This window comes from Pectinophora gossypiella, chromosome 15, assembly GCF_024362695.1.
Source record: "Pectinophora gossypiella chromosome 15, ilPecGoss1.1, whole genome shotgun sequence".
NCBI lineage: Eukaryota > Metazoa > Arthropoda > Insecta > Lepidoptera > Gelechiidae > Pectinophora > Pectinophora gossypiella.
Window position 1 is genome coordinate 8097379 of NC_065418.1, and position 22017 is coordinate 8119395.

The 22017-nt window shown below is 37.0% G+C and overlaps 4 protein-coding genes across 6 annotated transcripts; 2 read left to right on the plus strand and 2 right to left on the minus strand.

The window, feature by feature from the left end:
* Positions 1-174: 174 nt before the first annotated feature.
* Positions 175-2398, plus strand: LOC126372964 (uncharacterized). Its single transcript, XM_050018892.1, has one exon. It carries the CDS (start codon positions 424-426, stop codon positions 1855-1857), a length of 1434 nt encoding a protein of 477 aa, XP_049874849.1. The 5' UTR covers positions 175-423; the 3' UTR covers positions 1858-2398.
* Positions 2399-3272: 874 nt separating this feature from the next.
* Positions 3273-6391, minus strand: LOC126372968 (ribokinase-like). 3 transcript variants are annotated; one of them, XM_050018899.1, is made up of 7 exons: positions 6297-6391; positions 4864-4996; positions 4467-4751; positions 4245-4366; positions 4144-4162; positions 3542-3673; positions 3273-3469 (listed from the first exon to the last, which is right to left on the minus strand). In XM_050018899.1, the coding sequence occupies exons 2-7, from the start codon at positions 4873-4875 to the stop codon at positions 3281-3283; spliced, it is 759 nt and encodes a 252-aa protein (XP_049874856.1). In that variant the 5' UTR covers positions 4876-4996; positions 6297-6391; the 3' UTR covers positions 3273-3280. The 3 variants fall into 3 exon arrangements, with proteins under 3 accessions (XP_049874856.1, XP_049874855.1, XP_049874857.1); XM_050018898.1 differs by lacking the exon at positions 6297-6391 and adding an exon at positions 5369-5654; XM_050018900.1 differs by lacking the exon at positions 6297-6391 and adding an exon at positions 5069-5194.
* Positions 6392-9121: 2730 nt separating this feature from the next.
* LOC126372975 (39S ribosomal protein L17, mitochondrial) lies at positions 9122-10062 on the minus strand. The gene is made up of 2 exons (XM_050018909.1): positions 9724-10062; positions 9122-9635 (listed from the first exon to the last, which is right to left on the minus strand). The coding sequence occupies exons 1-2, from the start codon at positions 9919-9921 to the stop codon at positions 9222-9224; spliced, it is 612 nt and encodes a 203-aa protein (XP_049874866.1). The 5' UTR covers positions 9922-10062; the 3' UTR covers positions 9122-9221.
* A 434-nt stretch (positions 10063-10496) lies between these two features.
* Positions 10497-21795, plus strand: LOC126372958 (gamma-tubulin complex component 6). The gene is made up of 16 exons (XM_050018885.1): positions 10497-11098; positions 11187-11388; positions 11697-11896; positions 12195-12333; positions 12912-13058; positions 13623-13834; positions 14259-14451; positions 15050-15182; positions 15499-15721; positions 16145-16376; positions 16643-16835; positions 16975-18082; positions 18180-18972; positions 19143-19366; positions 19628-19965; positions 20639-21795. The coding sequence occupies exons 1-16, from the start codon at positions 10691-10693 to the stop codon at positions 20877-20879; spliced, it is 4986 nt and encodes a 1661-aa protein (XP_049874842.1). The 5' UTR covers positions 10497-10690; the 3' UTR covers positions 20880-21795.
* The last annotated feature ends 222 nt before the right edge of the window (positions 21796-22017 follow it).

A 22017-nucleotide genomic window follows, 5' to 3' on the forward strand; every position in this document is an offset into this window, starting at 1 on the left:
AACTTGTTTGTTACCCAACTGATCTATCGCAAAAACAGGGTTATATTTCGTTACCTATTATAATTATAACAATCCATGAATAAATTAATACTTTCGAGTATCAAAGAAAAAAAAACCGATACTGGGTGATCAATTTCGACTTATCGATGCTTGTTTGTTGTGCAAATGCTGCACATCACTATTAGACGCCATTTTCACGTTGACTGTTGTGAATCACAAACGCGTTTACGAATTATATAGTGTTTATTATTTAAAAAGTACACTTACTCTTCTGAATTTTTAAATAATAACGTACCTAATACATCAGCTACCAATAATTGTAAAAATCTGTAATGCCGAGTGACTAATTGTGGTGATATCGTATAGGCGGGAAATGTGGTTACGTCTCGGATTATATATCGCTGGAAAAAAGTAATAGACGCAATGATTTCTAATAAAATGCGAGAAAATCGTAAAGGAAAGCCTGTGAAGATGCCTAAGAATATAGAACGATTGTATAAAGAAGGGAAATGCAGTGAATGTTCTGTGGTGGTGACGCGTATGGACTTTGCCAAAATTTTAGGCAAATTCACTAAAGTGAAAATTCAGTATGAAAGCAGTTCCACGCCTAAAACGAGAAAGAATAATCAGTTAACTACATCGCCGAATGCCAGATTGAAGAAAAATGAAAATGGTATGGTAATGATTCCTAGAAATGCTTATAATCAACATCCAGTGTCGGAGCTCTTGAAGAAATCTAAGCAGAACGAAAAACCCACATCACGGACCAATAGTGCAGTTAAAGACAAAAGTAAACTCAGTGACACTTCATCACCACATGTAAATAACATATTGAAAGAGAACAATCGATTAAAAAAGACGCCTACAGTCAAAGATAAACAATCTAATTATTTTGGAAAAAATGTGGTGAAAAGGTATGGCATAATATTTTTAAATCCAAGTGAAAATAATAATAAAGAAAAAAACAAGAATAACTTTTCGCTGCTGGACTTATTGCCATCTATTGATGACAGCATATTGCCTTCTGAAGACTGGAGTATAGACTATTTACCTAAAAATGGAGAACCAAAAGAAGATAAAGTTTATGATAGGATTGCCGCTGAGCTTGAAGATTTAATGTGCAATGAAAAACCTGTTTGTAAAGTTGATAGCAAAGCCGAACCTGTAGATAACAAAGATGAATTTCCTTCTATAATGGACATTCTTAATGATAATAGTTCTGAAACTACTCAATCTAACAACCAAAGTAACCAAATCACTTCACCCAATTTAGAATCAAGTGATGTTGAAGCTATGCTTCTTGGCAAAGTCAGTGAGGCTTCTAAAGACCCGGAAACAACACCTATGGAGGTAGATAATGCAGTCATAAGCAATTTAATGGATGTAGTGCAAATGAATTCTGAGGAGGACCCGGGCAAGCTACAAACTGATGTGAAATTTGCAGATAATCCACACAGTCCATCCATACTTGATGAGGCTCTTCAAAAAGGAATTGAAGAACATTTGCCAAAGGAGACAATCTCACAAGAGAGTACTACGGGAGTTGAGATTTCTCTTACCAACATGAACTCTACAGAAGTAGTTGTTAAAGAATCTGCAGCAAATGAAACTAAGCCCACTGTTTCCATAGAAATAAAAAATACTTCTATTACACATGTTGTATTTAAGAAATATTGTAATGGAGAATGTACTAAATCTGTTACATGTCCAAAGAATTTGAAGTACAGTATTGAGTTAGAAGGAAAATCTGTTGAGTTTCTAGGTGCACCAAAATTTATTCAAAGTCTAGAAGACTTGAAAGTCTTGTTACAGATTGTAAATGAGACTGAGTTGAACAGTTTATATGTTTTGCACTAACATATCCATAGGACTGATATGCCTTGTTATATTGTAGTACTAGATTATTATAGTTTAAATTGTTACTTTTCTCAACCTACCCGTGTCACTAACATTTGCTTACAAATATTATAATTATATAAACATGCTCTTAATTTAATTATTATGACCGAGCTGTTATGTATCTTTTGTTCTTTGAGGTGATAGTCAATATTTGACCACATAATATTTTTAAAGTGTACCTCTAAATTCAATTTTATGTGAATTTTGGCCAACAACTTCTGTGTTATCTTTGGTTGGACAGATATGTTTTATTTTCATGCAGGTTTATTTTCATTATTCTCTTATCAATTAAACTATTGTAATAACATGAAATGTACGACATTATTGTGAATAGTATGACTTGAAAATGGGTTATTATTAATTTAAGAAAATTATAATAGTACAAGTATGTAATGTATAGAATCATAATGGCATATTATGTTTGTTACTGGTGGATATTTCATATTGTTGGTTTTTTGCAGTATATATTATATACTTTTGAGAAACCAGGAAAAAGAAAGTTTTAATCCGGATATCGACATCCCGCAAATAAAGTACCCCAATATTTATGTTACTTGGTTTAGAGTTTTAAAGAAATAAACAGTACCAAACTACTTATTTAAATTTTCAAACGGGAAATCGATGTTAATAGTCGATTTAGTACATTCAAATCGATATGAGGAATATTATTATTAAAAAACATCTTTTTTCAATAATTAACTTCATAAAAAGAGTACAAAAACAATAAAGTTTGCACGTTTTTGACAGTTGCTGTACATTAATTTTAAATCGATTCGTATATCGCTATATGTAATCGATTTCGGTCTCCAAGTCTTGATTATCGATAAAATGGCGACACTAGCTGCTGTTAGTGTTGTCTTACGCACTAGAGTTTACCCAAATACTGCGTTATCCGGATTTTACCGGATACGAAAGTTATAGAAATAAGATGGTTTAATGATGTCTTCATTTAAAACACTTGTGTTTTGTACATTATTTATTAATTAATTATTTTTTAATATTAAAACGTTTACTTCACATGTTTTCAGTGGGTACCCAGTATATTTAAACAATTACTTACCTATCTACATTTTAAACATGTTTAATGTACCTATATGTTTAAATGCGCTTAGTACCTATTTAGGTAGGTATAGACCTTCTAATGTTACTAATATTAAAGGAATATACTGTGTAGCTATGTAATTATAAAATGCTATGCTAAGTAAAAAAATGCGTTTAGTGTGTAGTATATAAGTTGCTAAAATTTAAACTTTTTGTTTATTTCGCAAACACACTGGTCGGTGTTAAATGCTAACATTTTGGTTTAATTATGTATCTTTAGTCACATTAATTAGAAATAAAACCTAAGTGGTAAATGTAAAAAAATACTCGTGTTTCATTGTTATAATTTAACATATGTATATTCTGTACCAAAGCCTTTAAAATTTTTAGGGTAGCTAGTCTGCGTGCCTTCCTTTGTAACGGATATGGAGGCAACGTGACAAGCGGCACCAATAATTTGATGAAGTGGGTAATCCTTATGGGTCATCAAAAATGTAGCCAGCGCTCCAACGAAGGCATCACCAGCTCCCTGCAAATAAAGTAGAATGTACTTACTTCAATGAGAAGCAGTTTAACTTTGAAGGTACTGGGCTATACTCACAGTCGTATCAACAGGCGTTACGCTTTCACACAGAACATGTATTGGTTGTTTATTCTGTTTCGTTGCATAAACGGCTCCTTTACTGCCAAGTGTTATAATAACGGTATCGCATCCAGTGTTTAACAAATTATTTTTTCTACTCCTCTACTTTAATCTGGCACTTAAATAACCAAAAAGTCTAATATAAGTACATACATAATTAAACTCTTTGAAAAAGTGTACGCTCTATGGCCTATAAAAGCATTGTTTACAAAGTGTAACTGTACTATAATGTCGCCAAAAAAGCATTGTTGTTGTTTTTTTTTTTTTTGACCTGGAAACTGGCACCTTTACTTTGTTTGGTGCCATAGATAATATAGATATACTATAAAAAAAAAGTATACATTTGCCGCCATTTTCCCGCGCGTTGGAAAATAAATTGGAAAATTTTTGTTTCATTTAAAATTACGTCGTCGTAGAAAAAGTATTGTATGCAACGTTGTATAACTAGGTCAAAAAATGCTCGTGGCGTCTCTTATTGCGATGTTCGCCAAGGCTCACATCGCAACTCACGCCACTCGCATTTTTTGACCCTTCTTATACAACTGTTGCATAAAATACTATAATGCTACTCCTGCGTTGCTAAAACGTTATCGAAAGTCAGTAAGTTATTGTACAAATTTAAAAATAGCATATAACTTACCAAGAAATGAATGATACTCACGAAATATTAACATTAATATTTGCCAGAATGGAAGCTTCAGACTCATTCACGCAAAGTATAGAACAATAAGGCAAAATTTCTCGTATGTCTTCTTTAGCAGGTGCAGCATTCAACAGCCTTAGCTAGAAAGATAGTGGTCGTGCATAGATATAGAGAGGTACATAAGCTTTTATAATGCAAAATTAAATAAGTAATTAGACTAAAAAATATTCATTAACTTACGCCATTATTTAATTTAAAAGCTTCCAATGTAGTCTCAAACGGTGTCTCTAGTTGACCTATTATTATGTCCGCGTGTTTAATTAGTTCTACTGCTTTTTTAACGTCATCTTTATTAAGGTGATTGTTCGCACCTGGAACTATTACTATTTGATTCTCTCCATTTTCAGCGACAGATATCTGAGCAATCCCAGTTGTAACATTCGGCTGAATATGGACGTGAGTTACGTCTACGCCAACTTCTCCTAAGTATTCTTTATACTGTTTACCCCATTGATCATCTCCTAACTGCACAGAAACACAAATTTCAAATTAAATAATTACCAACTTACTAATGTTAAAAATAGCACGAGACGATAACAGTAGGTAGATAGGTATATGTACTAGGAAAAGTACCTACCTTGCATATCATATACACATTCCCGCCGAGTTTAGCCGCTGCCACGCATTGATTAGCACCTTTGCCGCCGAAACTAGTGGTAAATTTTGTTCCATGCAGTGTTTCTCCCGGTTGCGGCAACCGTGGAGCATATCTGAGAAAACCAAATCATTATTGATATTAAATTGCAATTAAAGGTTACACTTACAGTCATAATAATATTAACCGAATAATTATATCGCAATAACCCTATTCAGGCATTGATGTAAATATGTTACTATAGTTATTTAGGTATCAAGAATAGAGCAACTCATATCTCCAAGGACCGGTCGCGTGCTACTCTTTGGTATCAAGTGACGTGCGTGATCTAAAGACTGAACTCATTATAGGTATTTTACTTTCTATAGTTACACATATCAGTTGTTACCGATTACGTAAGCAGCATAGAGTAGTATGTTTGAGTATATAAACGGGATACTAATACATATTTATAACCACAATAATTAATCTAATCAAGCATACATACGTTGTGAAATCAACACTACAAGATCCGAGGACGACAATTTTAGCTTCACTGTGCATAGCGGACAATATACAGTACCACGTAATATTAAAAATTATGTCGAAGTAAGTGGACGACCACTTGCTATTACAGGTTTATGCCTCTGACGCTCCTGAGATTAGTTCATTGTTTGTTGATAAAACAGTTTGTGACACTGATAATGTTATTAAACAAAGATAACCTCTAGTTACAATTTCCAATTTACTGTCAACATTATTTGTGACATCTGGAACCTTATTTTTGAAGCGTTAAGACCCATAATGACTGATTTATTTGAAGACAGACCGACATAGAGTTACGCTATGCCGCTTAAAGTATATCCGGATTAAAATTAGAGATGAAATTATTCGGATAGTGGCCCCGATTCCTGCAGACATCTCTTAATTTTACTTTAAGTTATACCTGTCATTTTCTTATCCGCCGAAAAGGAAAGGGACGGATGATTGACAGCTCTTAATTTTAGGAAGAATGAGTAAATAAATGAATAACCCGGGCGAATTTTTAGACGGTTGTTTTAGATTCGTCCTTAAAATTGACGTGTGTTCCATAAATTTTATGCTTGTCGATTACCCGTCCCTTTCCTTTTCGGCGGATAAGAAAATGACAGATATAACCTAAAATTAAATTAGATGGTATTTACAGGAATTAGCACCATTATTTTTGTAGTTAAATAAAATAACGTGGTCTGTAGGTACCTAATTTAGGAAATATGTTTCTTACTTATGAAACAATTTTACTATTTTAGCATTCATTATAATGATTAAAATTGTTATACCTATTGATCAAATATTTGAACCTATACCATAGAATAAGGAATAATACTACCTACCTATACTCTACCTACTTACTCCCTCGTTCCCACGAAAATTATAAAATCTGCTAGAGTACCTACACGAGATGCAGATTTACTGCGACACTAGATCACTGGTACTAGGGTCAATTAATTCCGTAATTAATTCTTTCAAACACCTATGACTTCTCATATACGACGCTCTGAGCCAAAGTCCGCACCCAACTGGCACCCTCATGCATTATTTTGTATCGGGCGAGAGCCCTGACTACTCCCGATTTGAACTGCCAAGTTGTATGCCCAAGTACCTACCTAGTTAATGCTTTAGCTGCCTGCTAAAGAAAAAAATGACGGCCGCGGGATTTGTTGGAGTTTAAAGTTTTGTGTGTTTATACCTAATTCCGTTTGCGGTGGAATTAGCCTATTTAAGTTGGCAGGTATATCGATAAATCGACAAATAAATAGAGGTCTCCGACGAAATCGATATTTTAACTTCTAATTAATACCTACAACAGGTGCTATCGGTAGCACACCCCAAATACAAAAAACCTCGTTTAATTAGACTACACATTGGTGCTAATTCCTGTAAATACCATCTAATTTTATTTTAAGTTATATCTGTCATTTTCTTATCCGCCGAAAAGGAAAGGGACGGGTAATTGACAAGCATAAAATTTATGGAACACACGTCAATTTTAAGCATAAATCTAAACCAACCGTCTAAAAATTTTAGATCAGTCAATAACCCGACACATTCATTTACTCATTCTTCCTAAAATTAAGAGCTGTGAATCATCCGTCCCTTTCCTTTTCGACGGATATGAAAATGACGGATATAACTTAAAATAAAATTAGGCGGTGTTTGCAGGAATCGGGGCCATTGACGTTATCGTACACGCGCATCTGTGTGTGTGACGTCTGACCTCATGACCTTGGCGCATCGATCAGAGTGAATTGGGTTTAATAATCGCTGTACCTAGTTAGTTATCCTAAATAAATAAACGCTTTAACAAAAGCGTTTATTACATTCGCCAATCCAATCTCCCTCCATCTATAGGTACTATCGATTGTATTGCTTCGGATTATGCAAAGACTATTGACAGTAGGTATTGGTATACTGTGTATCGATAGTCAGAAACAATACTTTCGATAGTTCTTTCAATAGTCAGAAGCAATATTATGGCTAATGTTGCTGTACATGTTCGTAACGATAGTATTGATCTAAATGAGCTATCAATACATCACCGATCCATTTTAAACTATCGACAGTGACTTATCGATAGGCAACACTTCTTGTTTTGCCGCGAAATTTATGATCAAAAATCAAATTGGGTTACGATAGTGTCCTATTCCAGATTTTTACTTCAGTTTGGCCTTGATATTACCTATTATCAGCAAATCTCTTTTATATTAATGATTATACCTATTATTAAAAAAGAATTGGAAATCCGGCGTACGTGCCTACACCTGCCTATTTTAAAGTTAATTGTAATGCTGTAAAATGGTGTAAATAATTAAATTACACATTGCACAACTTTATTTGGGTCTCATCATCATCAGCCGTATGACGCCCACTGCTGGGCATAGGCCTCCCCCAAGGATCTCCACGACGATCGGTCCTGCGCTGCCCGCATCCAGCGGCTTCCCGCGACCTTCACCAGATCGTCGGTCCACCTTGTAGCGGGCCTACCCACTGAGCGTCGTCCGACACGTGGTCGCCACTCCAGAACCTTTCCGCCCCATCGGCCATCGGTTCTCCTCGCTATGTGTCCTGCCCACTGCCACTTCAGCTTTGCAATTCTCCGAGCTATGTCGGTGGCTTTAGTTCTCCTGCGGATCTCCTCATTTCTGATTCGATCCAGCAGGGAAATACCGAGCATAGCTCTCTCCATTGCCCGCTGAGCGACACCGAGCCTCCTCACGAGACCCATAGTAAGCGGCCACGTCTCACTGCCGTAGGTCATCACTGGCAACACGCACTGGTCAAAGACTTTCGTCTTGAGACACTGAGGTATTCTGGACGAGAAGATATTCCGCAGCTTCCCGAACGCTGCCCATCCGAGTTGGATCCGACGAGAGATCTCTTTCTCGAAGTTGGACTTACCTAACTGGATTATTTGTCCTAGGTAAATGTACTGGTCTACAACTTCGAGTGTAACGTTCCCAACCTGAACTGGAGTGGGTGCGACATGGTCGTTGGACATAATTTTTGTCTTTGCCATGTTCATGCTAAGACCCACTCGTTGGGATGCGTTACTGAGATGCTCGAGCATGGTGTTCAGGTCTTCCAGGGTCTCAGCCATTAGGACTATATCATCGGCAAATCGAAGGTGCGTCAGGTACTCGCCGTTGATGTTGATGCCAAATCCTTTCCAGTCCAGAAGCTTAAAAATATCCTCCAATGCAGCAGTGAACAGTTTCGGAGAGATGACATCTCCCTGTCTCACTCCTCGCTGCAGTTGGATCGGATTAGAGCTCTGGTTCTGTACTCGAACTGACATAGTGGCATTTTGGTAGAGGTCCCTTAGCACTTCGATGTACCTATGGTCCACTTGGCACCTCTGAAGAGACTGCAACACAGCCCAGGTCTCGATCGAATCAAAGGCTTTCTCATAGTCCACAAACGCCAAGCAAAGTGGCAGATTATACTCTTCGGTCTTCTGTATAACCTGCCGCAGCGTATGGATGTGGTCTATGGTGCTAAAGCCTTTTCGGAAACCGGCTTGTTCGGGAGGCTGGAAGTCGTCAAACCTGCAAGCGAGACGATTCGTAATGACCCTCGAAAACAACTTGTAGACATGGCTCAGAAGCGAGATAGGTCTGTAGTTCTTCAGTAGGGCTTTATCACCTTTCTTGAAGAACAAGATCACCTCGCTTCTGCTCCATGCCCATTTGGGTCTATTAATAGGATATTTAAACAACAAAAAAATGTTTTCTTAATTTAAATATTTACTAAATGATTACATAAAATATGTGGAGCTACTAATGTTAACTCTACTCAACTACCTATAAGTAGGTATCTTCTAATTAACTGTCAGTATTTTTACTTCTTTCTGAACTTTCTTCTACTTTATTGCTTGCTTCATTTTGTTTTGCTGGTTTGCCAATGTTATCCGCGATTTCTGCATATTTGGACTGTCGGTAATCATATTTTGCTGCATCGAGTAAAACATTTTGAATTAATAATCTGTTATTAGCTTGTTTATTGAAGAGAGGTGGGTATGGGTTTCCTCTAAGTTCTAGAACAGTTGTTTCAATGTTTCGGCTGTACTGTGGGCGTGGAGCCCTGTACATACGGGTGTATGCAGTATTGCAGTTCTCAAAGCGAGGAACTAGAACTTTGAACAACTTGTGAACTAGTTCTTTTTCTAGTAGCCAGTAGTCAGCAGCTTCCATCGTTGGTTTGTGACAGTCACCGTGTCGAATAGCCTCGGATATGAGCTGCAACAAATAACATAGATTTAAATCATGAATTGGATTCAGTTAATGTAATGTAATCATAGGTTATATTTACTTATGTCTAACTCACCCTTTCAGCGTATTGTCGAGCCTCGTCTCCTCTATTGTAATTAACTTCGATTCTTTCATGTTTGATTAATCCAGTTACAGTTTTACGTAATCTATTTAATCTACCTTCAGGCCCCTGTTCATTTCTTAGCCGACGAGGATCAGGCTTTACCTTTATCCGTAGTTTAGATACTAACTTAGATACATCCGCTTGATTCATTTTTAAAAACAATTAAGAAGCAAACACAATACCCCTAATTGTATTAATTATAAAGGATTATTTATATTTTCTCCACTTCTTTTACAAAAAACAAATTTCGAATAGGTTAGGTTTACTTTTTTTGTTTTGGTTTTCTCCGAACGGTAAGGCAAAGGGATCTATGCTCATACAGCCAAGTCTTACGTATTTTTTTTCTTGATGATTAATGAAATGATGAAAGGTGATGAAACCTAAGCCCCCACCCTCGGAGTAGACTCCTACTCCGAATCCCAAACGAATTAACTCAAAAATCCGCATAGACTTTCGAGTTATGAAGCGGCTTGTTGGCATGAAGCGAAAATAGGCAGATTCACTTTGTTCATTGAATTCTCAATACTCCGATATAATAACACTGTTGCGAATGTTTTCCGACTAACTTAATGCGCTTTGTATTAATTATTTAGATTATTCAATGAAGAAAGCAACTGTCCCGTTCCCGTTTCCCGCCATAAAGCTAGGTTAGGTTTACTTTTTTGGTGAAAGTTTTTTTTTGAAATGTTTGTTGTCTGTCTGTCACTGTCACTCTGCCGCTCGTCAGTTTTAAGTTGACCATGACCATTACGTTTCCAAAACAATATGATATATTTGTGATTTTTGGGTTTTGTTGATTGAGTTTTGCTGTTTCTTGAAGGAAATGGAATGAATGGCATAGTATTTGTTATCATTACGTACTCATCAGATACTTAAACTTGTCGTTATTAATTTTATTTGTTGTTAAAGAATCAAACAAATGGCTTCAACAGCGACGATGGAAAACGAAGATGGAGTTTTCGAGCTCATTACAGAGCTCTGTAATAGAACAGCCTCCAAGTATACCTCCCAGAATAGAGTACCACAGAAGCGATTAGTGTCCAAGATGAGGTCATGCGCTTATGAAATAATTCTAAAGAAATCGTCAAAAGAAGTTCAGTGTACTAAGGGCGAACCGATCATAGATCTGCTGTCTTATTATTTAACGTCCCACCGAAATGTTAAAAACGTCGCAGAGTTCAAAAGGTCTGTAGAATTGAAGAAAATAATCAGCAGAATTCGTCAAACAGATTTCAGAGAGAATAAAGATCACATTTATAAAGTTTTGAAACTTCTTGTGGCTTTGAGTGACACAATAAAGGAGGATTATTCTCCAGAGTTGTTTCAGGTTTGTATTACTGGTGTTTATAAAGCAATTCAAATAAACAACTATATTTTAATTTTCTTTATTTTTTTCATGTTTTCACTTTTTTCAGAAACCCTTCACATTTGGGTTGCTAGATGAGATGCTACCGAAACCACGACGTGAAGTATTCGGGTCACCACAGCCGTACCCGTATTTTCCATCACATGTGTTTGAGCTGCCATTTTCATTGAAACGACATGACCACAAGCTTAGCAGCCCTAGATCTCAAACCTATACAGAATATACAGTGGAGAGTTTTGATTCTAGGTCTTGTGAGTATTAGAAACTAAAAACAGTATTCTTTGAAAAATTAATAAAGATCAAAATTTACAGCAGTTGCCTGTTTTTGTAAATTCTAAAAGATGAATTTTGTTTGGCCTTCTATCACCATCTTCATCATCACCATGAAACATCTTTCTTCACAGTGTTTTTCTTCTATGCTAGTAATGGTTACAACAATAGTAATTCATATTTCAAAAGCAGTCATTCTTTACTTAACCGCTAGTATACCTTAACTGCTGCTACCCTGCTGATCACAAATTCAGTGTGAATAAATAATGTTTATATTCATTTATTGCAGTTCTTCCTGATCACATATCTCATGGAGTAGAGATAAGAAGCTTTATGAGTCCAATGTCGATACCATCTCTGGCTACAACAAGCACATTCCCATCCCCATACTCTGAAGGCTGCTTGTGGAACTTCCCTCGGTTGACAGCACCGAGAGATTTGCAAATACCAGTATCAGATACATGTGTGCATATGTGCAGCAACTTGGAAGTGAGTTGACTGGTTGCCACTTTATTAATTAGCTTTATTTTGATTGTTTTCAGATTTCAATCAATCAATCAATAATACTTTATTGCACAACAACATATACAAAGGACATATACATACAAATAAAAACATAAGCACAAATAGGTGGCCTTATTGCTTATTGCTATTGATTTCCTTAATGGTTTTCCTCAGTTATAAATCTGTTTTTATTTAGTAATTAGAAATTCTTTGACCTAAGATACTAGGTACCCAATCGGAACCAACATGTTATAACTGAGTCTACTTTATTCTACCATTTCAGTTGCCACAAGTGTCAGTACCAAGCACAGCAGAAGTAAAAGAGGTATTCAGAGCTAAGAGTCATGAAGAATCTATTGACATCTGGGAAATAGCAACACAGATGGACAAGGACATCCCTGATGATATTTGGGAGGTGGTTTGTAAGTGATCTAAAAATCAATAGTCAATGAAGAAGAATAACAATGAATAATGATGAATAGTGAATGAAGAAGAATTTTCTTTTAACATTCTTTTCAAAGTAGTCATTACATTCTTTTATAACTAGATTCTATGTTACAAGTTTATAGTGCTTATATAATCATATCTTTCCAAAGTAAGTTGAAAGTCACAAATACAAACCTAAGTAATTTTGTTTCAACTACATTTAATTTTATAATTATTTTGTTTAAAAATAAAAACTGAATTTCCTGTAGGGTCCGGACCCAGACCGCGCTGCGTGCGATGCGAATTATATCGAGGGCTTAGAGCAATAGACATAGCGAATGCTATGTACGAAGATAGGTCGACGTCCTCGATATAATTCGCGCCGCGGGTGGCGCTGTTGCCATGCCGCAAGGGCTGGTAGGAAATGTAGTTCGACTTAATATTATAATATGGATATTCGTTAATGATATAAAATTATAATTCCTGCTATCCTATATAAAGTATCCTCTAAATTGCTTTTATTGTCTTCTTCTAAAACGAAAAAATCATGAGGAAATTCTACTTATCTTTGCAGCAAAAATGCCTCCAATAAACGAGAGACAGCTTATAGCGACCTCATCGAGAGAAATGGCGTTATGGCGGAGGATCTACGGAGATGGATTACGTGATCTTAGTGTTATATCTGAGAAGCAGTTCATCAGGAATATTATGTACCTTATTAGTAAGCATTTTTTTAATACTCAAATGTTTACATTCCATTTTCTAGCGTTAAGAGTGCAAGCGTTCGACACGCGTTAGGAAGCCCAGGCAAAGATTACACAGGCACAGATTAGATAATAGTTTTTACTTAAGCCCAGGTTCAATTTTCAATGGGAACATTTTCGAAATTACTTTGTGAGACTGTCCTTTGTTAAGTTAGGACATTTCAGGTTGAATAATCCGATTGAAAAGTAAGTTTCAGAAGGCATATTAAACCTTAGCTTATAATTTTACACATGTGCGCCATGTGACCCCGTCTCTGGCGGCCGGGTGAAACCCTTCAGAGCTCCTTATTTTTTCGGCCAAGTAGTTAATGCCATTTGCGCCAAATCTACAATAAGTCACTTTAAAAAAAGGTCCCTGGCGGCTTATTAATAACCGAGACTGTTGATCAGGTCGATCATTGACTTCACAACCCACACGAGAGAAGAATACCTAATGGGACTACAGGATGTCTTTTGATGACTTATGTCTCTGCCCAGCCAGTATTACGTTACGTATTTGACATTGATCTATATTGTTTCAGTTGGTATAGAAACAAAAACGTTTCCATTCAGTCAAGAATCAAATTGCTTCTACATGAAAGAGGACTTGGTTTTGGAAGGCGTATCAAAGGAGCATATTCGAGGTTACGTCACCGACTTACTACTTGTTGGCACGTACTACAGGAGGCTGTTCAAATTCGCGTTCAATCAGTCTTTGGAAGATCATTTCCATACAAATGGACTTGTTTATGAGGTTTGTGATTTTCTTATTTTTTTCTTTTGATGATAGTAAGCAGCCTCTAGTGGTTAGAGCCTTGGCCTGGCGATTTGGTGGACTGGCCTCGATTCCCGATGTGGCCATTGTCGTAATCTCCGTGAGACTGCCCCTTGTTTGGTAAGGACATTGTAGGCTTGAATCACCTCACCTGATTTATTCGCATAAGTAAGATGATTTCGTGGTTCGGAAGGTACATTAAACTCACAGGTTAAGCCGTTGGTTCTGGTTAATAGCCATCAAAAATCTACCAACCTGCAATGGAGCAGGGTGGTGGAGTATACTCCATGTCCCCTGCGGTTGTGTGAGGGGAGGCCTTCGCTCAGATGTGAGACGTATATAGGTTAGATTGTTTATGTTACTCATTGTAGATTTAATTTCTTAGCCAAACTTATTTTTTTAGGGTGCCAGAGAGGTAGTAAGAAGATTTTTACTGCAATTCCGTTTGAAAGCGACCGAAATATACGAGGAATGTTGTAAGGTGTCCACTGAAGACTTGAACTGTATGCCTACACTATTACAAATACTGTATCACATGGAGCCGCTCAAATACGAAATAGAAACTATTGTTTCTATTTACAAATTGATGGAGCATGGTAAGTTTGACTAGTTATCACTGAATGTGGGTTATAACCATAATGGTGCTAATTCCAGTAAACACTGTCTAATTTTATCTTAAGTTATACCTGTTATTTTCGTATCCGTTGAAAAAGAAAGGGACGGGTAATCGACAGGCATAAAATTTATAGAACACACGTCAATTTTAAGCAGAAATCTAAAACAACCGTCTAAAAATTTTACATCGGCCAATAACCCGACAGAATTGAGTAGAGAGGACACGTCAAACGGTTTGCATACTAGCGACATACATATTTGATTTGCCCGGGTTATACATTCATGTACTCATTCTTCCTAAAATTAACAGCTGTCAAACACCCGTCCCTTTCCTTTTCGGCGGATAAGATAATGCCGGGTGTAACTTAAAGTAAAATTAGGATGTGTCTGCAGGAATCGGGGCCAATATAACATAAGCTCACTGCTATATTCCAATTGAGATAGTCAGAGGTACATCCATCGTAAGATGAACTAAGTACCCACGCCTCACCGAGCTTTCGGTTAGACCAACGTGATAGGTGGTGAGCCGTATCGACGTGTCTATAATGGTAATTATAATAATAATATTTGTTTTTCCAGAATCTAAAAGCACGATACCTCTGGGAGCCGAGCTTATGTCGTACTTATTCAACGAGATATCGCTCGTTACTCACAAGAAGACTGCATACACGATGTTCAACTCTCTCTTCTCTATCTGCAAGGTTTATTTCAAGTAAGCCATATTTTTATAACTAGAGTTTCAGTTGTGAATGGTGCTGATTCTTGCAGACATCAACTTAATTTTAATTTAGTTCCATAGTTCTAAAAGTAGTCTTATCTCTGTCTTGAACTCTTAGTAAGTGAAGGACGGCACTATTTTAGTGTTGTCAGACTAAAATAAAACAAAGTCAGAATCGATACCAATGTAAAATATAACCAACAATGTTAAAACCTTCATCATGAAAAGACATCAGCAGCGAAAAATTTACCTCGTCACTTTTCATAAATTAATTCATAATCATAAGAGTAACCAAATTATCGTTTCGCAGGTTTATCGAAAGGTTCATATTCGAAGGCGAGCTAGACGATCGTTTCAACGAGTTTTTTATCCGTAAAGATTCTGCCTACGTCCATACGCGGTCGAAGCGTTACTGGGACAAAGGATTCTACATGACTCAAAGTGTAGCGGTGCCAGAGTTCCTCAGGCCTTTGGCGAAGTTTATACTCCTCTGTGGGAAGTCGCTGCGGCTTCTGAAACATTGTAATCCGAGTGTAAGTAGGTTTTGGCGGATGTTTAACATTGATGCTAATTGAGCAGTTTTCCACCTGCGGTTTTGTCCTCTACTTTGGTTATATCGAGCCTAGGAGCACTCTCCAGCCCGTTTACTATATTCGTCTCTGGGATGGATGAGCCAATTGTCATCCAAATTGGATTAGGTGTCAGGCGTTACCGTATTACTTTCGTTTTTATTACTTTCAACTCAGCAGAACTCTATTGCTCCTCGTGTTACCGTATCTTCAAATCGAAATTCGGTTTTGCGAGTTACATAAGAGAGTTACACACATCACATGAAGTCGCTATCGCCGGACACGGACATCATCACTATGAATTATATTATTCTATTTCGGTCATTATATGCCAAGTGATTATGAATTACACTGTTCATAGTCTCACTATTACTTCTCCGCTTTCAGGACCCACTAGTCCTGCTCATATCATCAGACCATCCAACTGTCAAGTGCTGCGCCAGTTTCGAAGAGCTGGAACAACAGCAGGAGGTCTTAGACGTGTACCGTACGAGATGTCTCTTCGTCAGCGGGGAACCTGTGACCTTCGAACAGATTCTACTGAAGCGAGAGGCCGAGAGGAAAGCCTTCACTGAAATGGCTTCATTGAAGCAGGCTGAGACTATGGAGAAAATTGTTGGTAAGTTCCACAAGGCCTAGGATTTTTGAAATCAGTTATGTGAGTCTTATACCCACTTATACCCCTGACGTGCGATGGCGTAATCGTTGTTCGCCATTTATCGATAAAATAAGCATTATGGTTTTGTGGAATAAATGACAACCGTTATGCAAAACATTTCTTTTCATAATCAAATCAAGTAATAGAGGGGCTAGCAATTGTGTTAGTGATCACTGAAGCAATAACGTTGTATAGGACTCGAATTAATACTACGGTTCTTTTTTCAGCCGAACGCAAAAGGTTAGCTCAGCTCATAATAGCAGAGAAACAACATTCTCTTCGTGTGTTAGAAGAAGCGATGGCTGAGGCGAAAGCCGCCAAAATGAAGTCTAAACAGCGGGAGAGACATCGTTCTCGACTGCAACAAGAATTGGAGAAAGCATCTGAAGAGGTGGACGCGAGGCTAAGAGACGATGAGAGGTGAGATGAGAATATAGTACCTATTTTTACATACGCAATTTGTTCGTGGTGGGTGCGATTTGTTGTTTATTTCTATTCTATTAAAACTTAGTCAAAAAGCTATTGTCATAGGAAATAATTTCATATTTTGTCGTTCTAGGAATAAAATGATGGCGTACTATTCAAAATTAAATCAAGAAGTTGAAAAGAGTAAAATGCACACAGAATGGAAAATAAAAAGGTTACAATTAGATCAGTCCCGAATACAGTTACTTTCAACGGAAGAGAGGAATTTAAAGAGAGAGAAGTTGGAATTGGAACACAAGAAAAATGAGGAAATAATGGCGATGTCTATACAAAGTACCAACCAAAAATCTGATGATGAACTCGACACCATGCAAGATAGTGATAGCACTTCAAATTACAAAAGTGCCTGCACACTCGCTGACGAAGCTATGGACCAAGTATCAGATTTACCCACGACAGAATCTGAATCCAAACCAAAATCATCCACAGAATTACTTCTGGCTATCTGCAAAGCAGCCAAAAGCATTTTTAGCAGTTCAAAAAGCGAGGATTCTAGTGTCGACAACGTACAAGATTTAGACGCTCAAGGTAACGTAGTTGCTGTTGATTCCGAAAACAATTCTGACAATAAAGATACCAAGTCGAGCGATGTCATAGGCGCGGATTTAAATGATGCTTATGATAACCTTCAATACCTCAAAGGTAGAGAAGAAGCTTTGAAAAATAAACATAAAGTAATGGCTCATGAATTTGGTCAACTCGATGCTGATAACAATCAGGTTAAAGATCCTCCTCTAGTTACTGTATCAGTGGTGGATGAAGAAAATAATATACCAGATGCGTTGATCCCTTTTCTTGAAGCCAAAAGAAATAAATTGAAAGTCCTTGGAGGGAGATTCGCAACCGCGTCGGAAGAACCACTACGCACGGTGTCTGAACCAATAACTGATGCCCAGAAAGAAGCCATAGCGAACAGACAGAAAATATTGGGAGTCGAATACAATCTTCCTATTGGAGCAGCACCAAAGAAAGATCCAGCTAACGTTGCGCAGGAAGAAGCTGTACGTAATAGGGTTAAAATTTTGGGATCCGCTGACATCAAACCTAGTGAGACAACAAAACGTGAACCCCCCAAGCGGTCTAATTTGACGTTGAACTTAAAGCCTTATCATGAGTTTTCCGGGGGCGGTAGTTCCACGTTTACTCCAGGAGTAGTTACACCAGGAGAATTTATGGCAAGGGTAAGTAATTCTTGAATACATCTTGAATTTAAATCGAAACTAATCGAGATATACTTGATGGTCGCAATAATCCGTATTCTTCTTTATCTTTCTGTAGTTGGACCTGGAAACCCCAACCACGGCTGATATTCCTTTAGAAGGCGCAATGACCAGTGATGCGTTCACACCTCATAGCGAAGGAAATAGGCTGGAGACTGCTGAACTTGTTAATGCGGATAAACCGTTCTTGAGTTCGGATGGCTTCGACTTCACATTGATGGTTGACGAGACTGTTGACACAGAAGGTGTAGGCGATGTCCGGACCACTCCAGAAAGTTCTCCATCTAAAATCATCGCACCAATACAGAAAGAGAAGAAAAAGTCTTATATGAACTTCTTGGATGGGACATATAGTTTAGTAGATTTTGATCCTTTTGGCGTTCGAGGTTTGAGAGGTTTTTCTAGAGATCATTTTACGAGTAAAATGGATGTCGGTACGTCTTCATCGTGTTACACTCATCCGGCATTGATCATGGAGGAAGTTAGGAAGAAACCTTATTCGAATATATTCGCCTCGCATTTTGGACCTGAAGAAGACGACGAACAGAAAATTATTTGCGACAACATAGCAACATTGACTGCGTGTCTGCAGCGCTCTGTGATGCTACCTCTAACATACCAACTGGAAGTCGTCAACAACTCCATCCTAACTTATTTTCTGGTCAACCTCGACATGTACGAACATTTGGGAAGTTTAAAGGATTACTTCTTTCTGATGGATGGTGAATTTTCCAATAGTATATGCAAGAATCTGTTCACTAGGCTTGTAAAAACTTTGAACCCGCAAGAGTTGTTAAATTTCGCTACGTTGCATAATATTCTGGACAAAGCATTGGGGTCATCCATATCACGTAAGTGACAAACATCTTTATTACTTTACACTCATTACACTTATCATCACTTTAGTTTGTCAATAACACAGCGACTTTATATACCTTTTGGAGTATTCTTCATCAGGTAGTTACTCCATCGTTTTCCTAAGTTCCATGTCAATACATGTAAAAACTTACTACTCTTTCAGATGTTCATAAATTCTCGGAGAACCTATCCTTCACGATCACGGAATCGCCTCTAAGCTTCCAGCACAGTTCGCCTGATGTGCTACAGTGTCTTTCTTTGACGTACACGGTCAGTTGGCCGCTCAATATTATCCTGTCGCAAGAGGCGCTGCTGAGATACGCGAAGGTCTTTCAGTTCCTCATCAAAATGAGGAGGATATTTTGGGTGTTGGGAGAGGATTTTGAGGTGAGATTTTTTTTTATTAACTAATTTTAAAATCCGAAACTGACTGACTGCCTGACTATCCCAGTCGATAATACAGTTGTGAGCTTATGTTGGTTTTAAAACATATTGTTTGGATCAATAGGACCCAGTTTGTGATCGTAGCTATTTTGTTCCACGAAAAATATGTTTATAATAACAATACGTAACAATTATTAATTATACATTTCCTAATTTTTTGCCTAATATATACTCCGACTAAGAGACTTTACATTTCCTTTACAGTCCCTAAAGTTAGCAGCCAAATTATCAAGAAAACACTCACGGAAGCTTATAAAATCACCACACTACATCTCCGTGCAAATATACCGACACATTATGGCGTCTTTGATTCGGGCGTTGGACAACTATATCGTTACTACTTGCATACTTTCTTCCTGGAGAGAGTTTGAGAATGATTTGAAAAAGGCAAGGACGTTAGACGATTTGTACGAGTGCCATGTGGTGTACATCAAGAAGGTTTTGTTCAGATGCCTTCTGAATAACCGTTCGACACCCGTTATGAAGTTGTTGAATGACATATTTACAGTCATTCTGAAGTTCAGTCGGGTTCTGAAAGCTGGGTAAGTTTGTCAGTTGTTTTTATTGCACTCACTTAGGAAAACTCACAAATCAAATAGAAAAAGTGTGACTCGCACGACGGTCCTGTTCAAGCCTCGTCCGATTCAGACTTTCGATTTAATTTTCTCTTTGTGTAGTTGCATATTACTTGCATCACAAAGAAAAATAATACTGGTTACAATCATCATCATTTAAGATTTTTGAGGTCGCCTGCTATCGTTACAGTCTTCCACTCATGGATTTCATGAGATCTTCCGGCTTTTAACATCGCGATGTTTGTCACACTTTAACATACATACATACATAAACTCACGCCCGTAATCCCTAATGGGGTGGGCAGAGCCACAAGTAATCAAAGACAATTTGCAGCCACTGTTGATACGAAGTCCAAAGATGGATATGATGAACCTTATGGTGATAAGGGATCAGCCTATCGCCCATAACATTAGTCCATCATGTTAGAGGACACAATCCCTCTGTCGGTTTTTACGACATGCCCGGGAAGAGAAGCACTTGCACTCACACTTTAAAGGATTACCTACTTTGGACATACGCTTTCTCCCCATAATGCTTCCTTTTTTAGTGTTAAATCGAAGTCATCCAGTTCGTATCTCGTATCGTTCGCTAAGATCTCAGTTTGCAAACAAAAATGAACTTTAGCTACTTCATTTACAGGGAATGGCAACAGAAAGAGGAGGGCGGTTATTTCACACACTCCAGCTTCACGCAACTACAGGAATTGTTCCACCTGTTCGAGAAGTTGGCGAAATACCTCCACAAAGTGATCACGAAGCTTATGGAGTGTGGTTATCAGAGGCACCTGGCGGAACTACTCACTATGGTCAACCTTAACGGGTACTATGACCTTAATAAGACTAAAGAGGAACAAAACACAACCGCTCAATCTACTGGTTGATCCCCATAAATTGTTCTATGTATAAACGGAAAAGATTTTATGCGGTACGAAATCCGATTGATTTATTTTATAGAGGACGGTCTCGTTCGTTTAAAGATTTCTAAATAAAAAAACCGAAAGCACATTATTTTTACACTATTTTTTTTTTGTAAAAAAAATATGAAAATTACAGAATGATTTTTACAGTTAAAAAATGTTATGAAGACGTTGCCAATATTTAGGGGAAAGGAAAATGTCTGTCACGCTTGTTAAAAAATACTCATATTATTACTAGTAACAAATGCGTCATACGACCGCAATAAAAATAACTAATTTTAATTACTTACAAATTTATAAATATAAAGGACAATTGTTGCATTTATTGTTAGTTATAGCTTCGTAACTTCCTATTTTCGTAAACATGTGATATTGTTCCCACCAGTTAATCGTGTATTTTTAATGTTATACTTGCTATGACATTATGTTGCAGTTGCTTAAAAATATGACGTTATGTTAATGTGTTATCAATAAAATATTATTGTAGCCTGTATAAGATAATAAATTGTTATCAAAGGTTTATGATGCATGCAAAAGAAGGCGCATTGTTTAGTGTTTCATTTTGTGAGTCATTTGTTTATGTGATGGGTTGTGTTGTGTATAGTATACATATCAAAATTATCTTATGCCACAAATTTTTGAGACTTCATCTGAAAAGAAAGTAATTGTGACGAAGTGATGTGCGAATGTAAGATCTTACAAAATTGTATCATATTATTTATAAATCGTGTCATTACTCATCAATAAATCTAGTAACAAGATATTACCATAGAGAGAAATAACACAGCTAAGGTATAGTAATGAAATTAATAAGAAAATTATATTAATTGTACCGAAATGTTATCTGCTTATTAAATAAACATTTTATTCATTAATGTAATTTTATTTTCTTTTTCAACGATTTTCACATGAAGCATCTAATTAATTATTTTATCTTATTAATTATTTACATTACTTAGGCGCGATAAAAAATGTTTTCTTTTAACACAATTTTGACACAAATTTTGAGCGCCATCTGTACAAGAAGTATAGTATTACTAATAGTACTAGTTATGCATGTTAAGTAGTTGTCAAGTTTCATGAATATGTCTGCTAGTTGCTA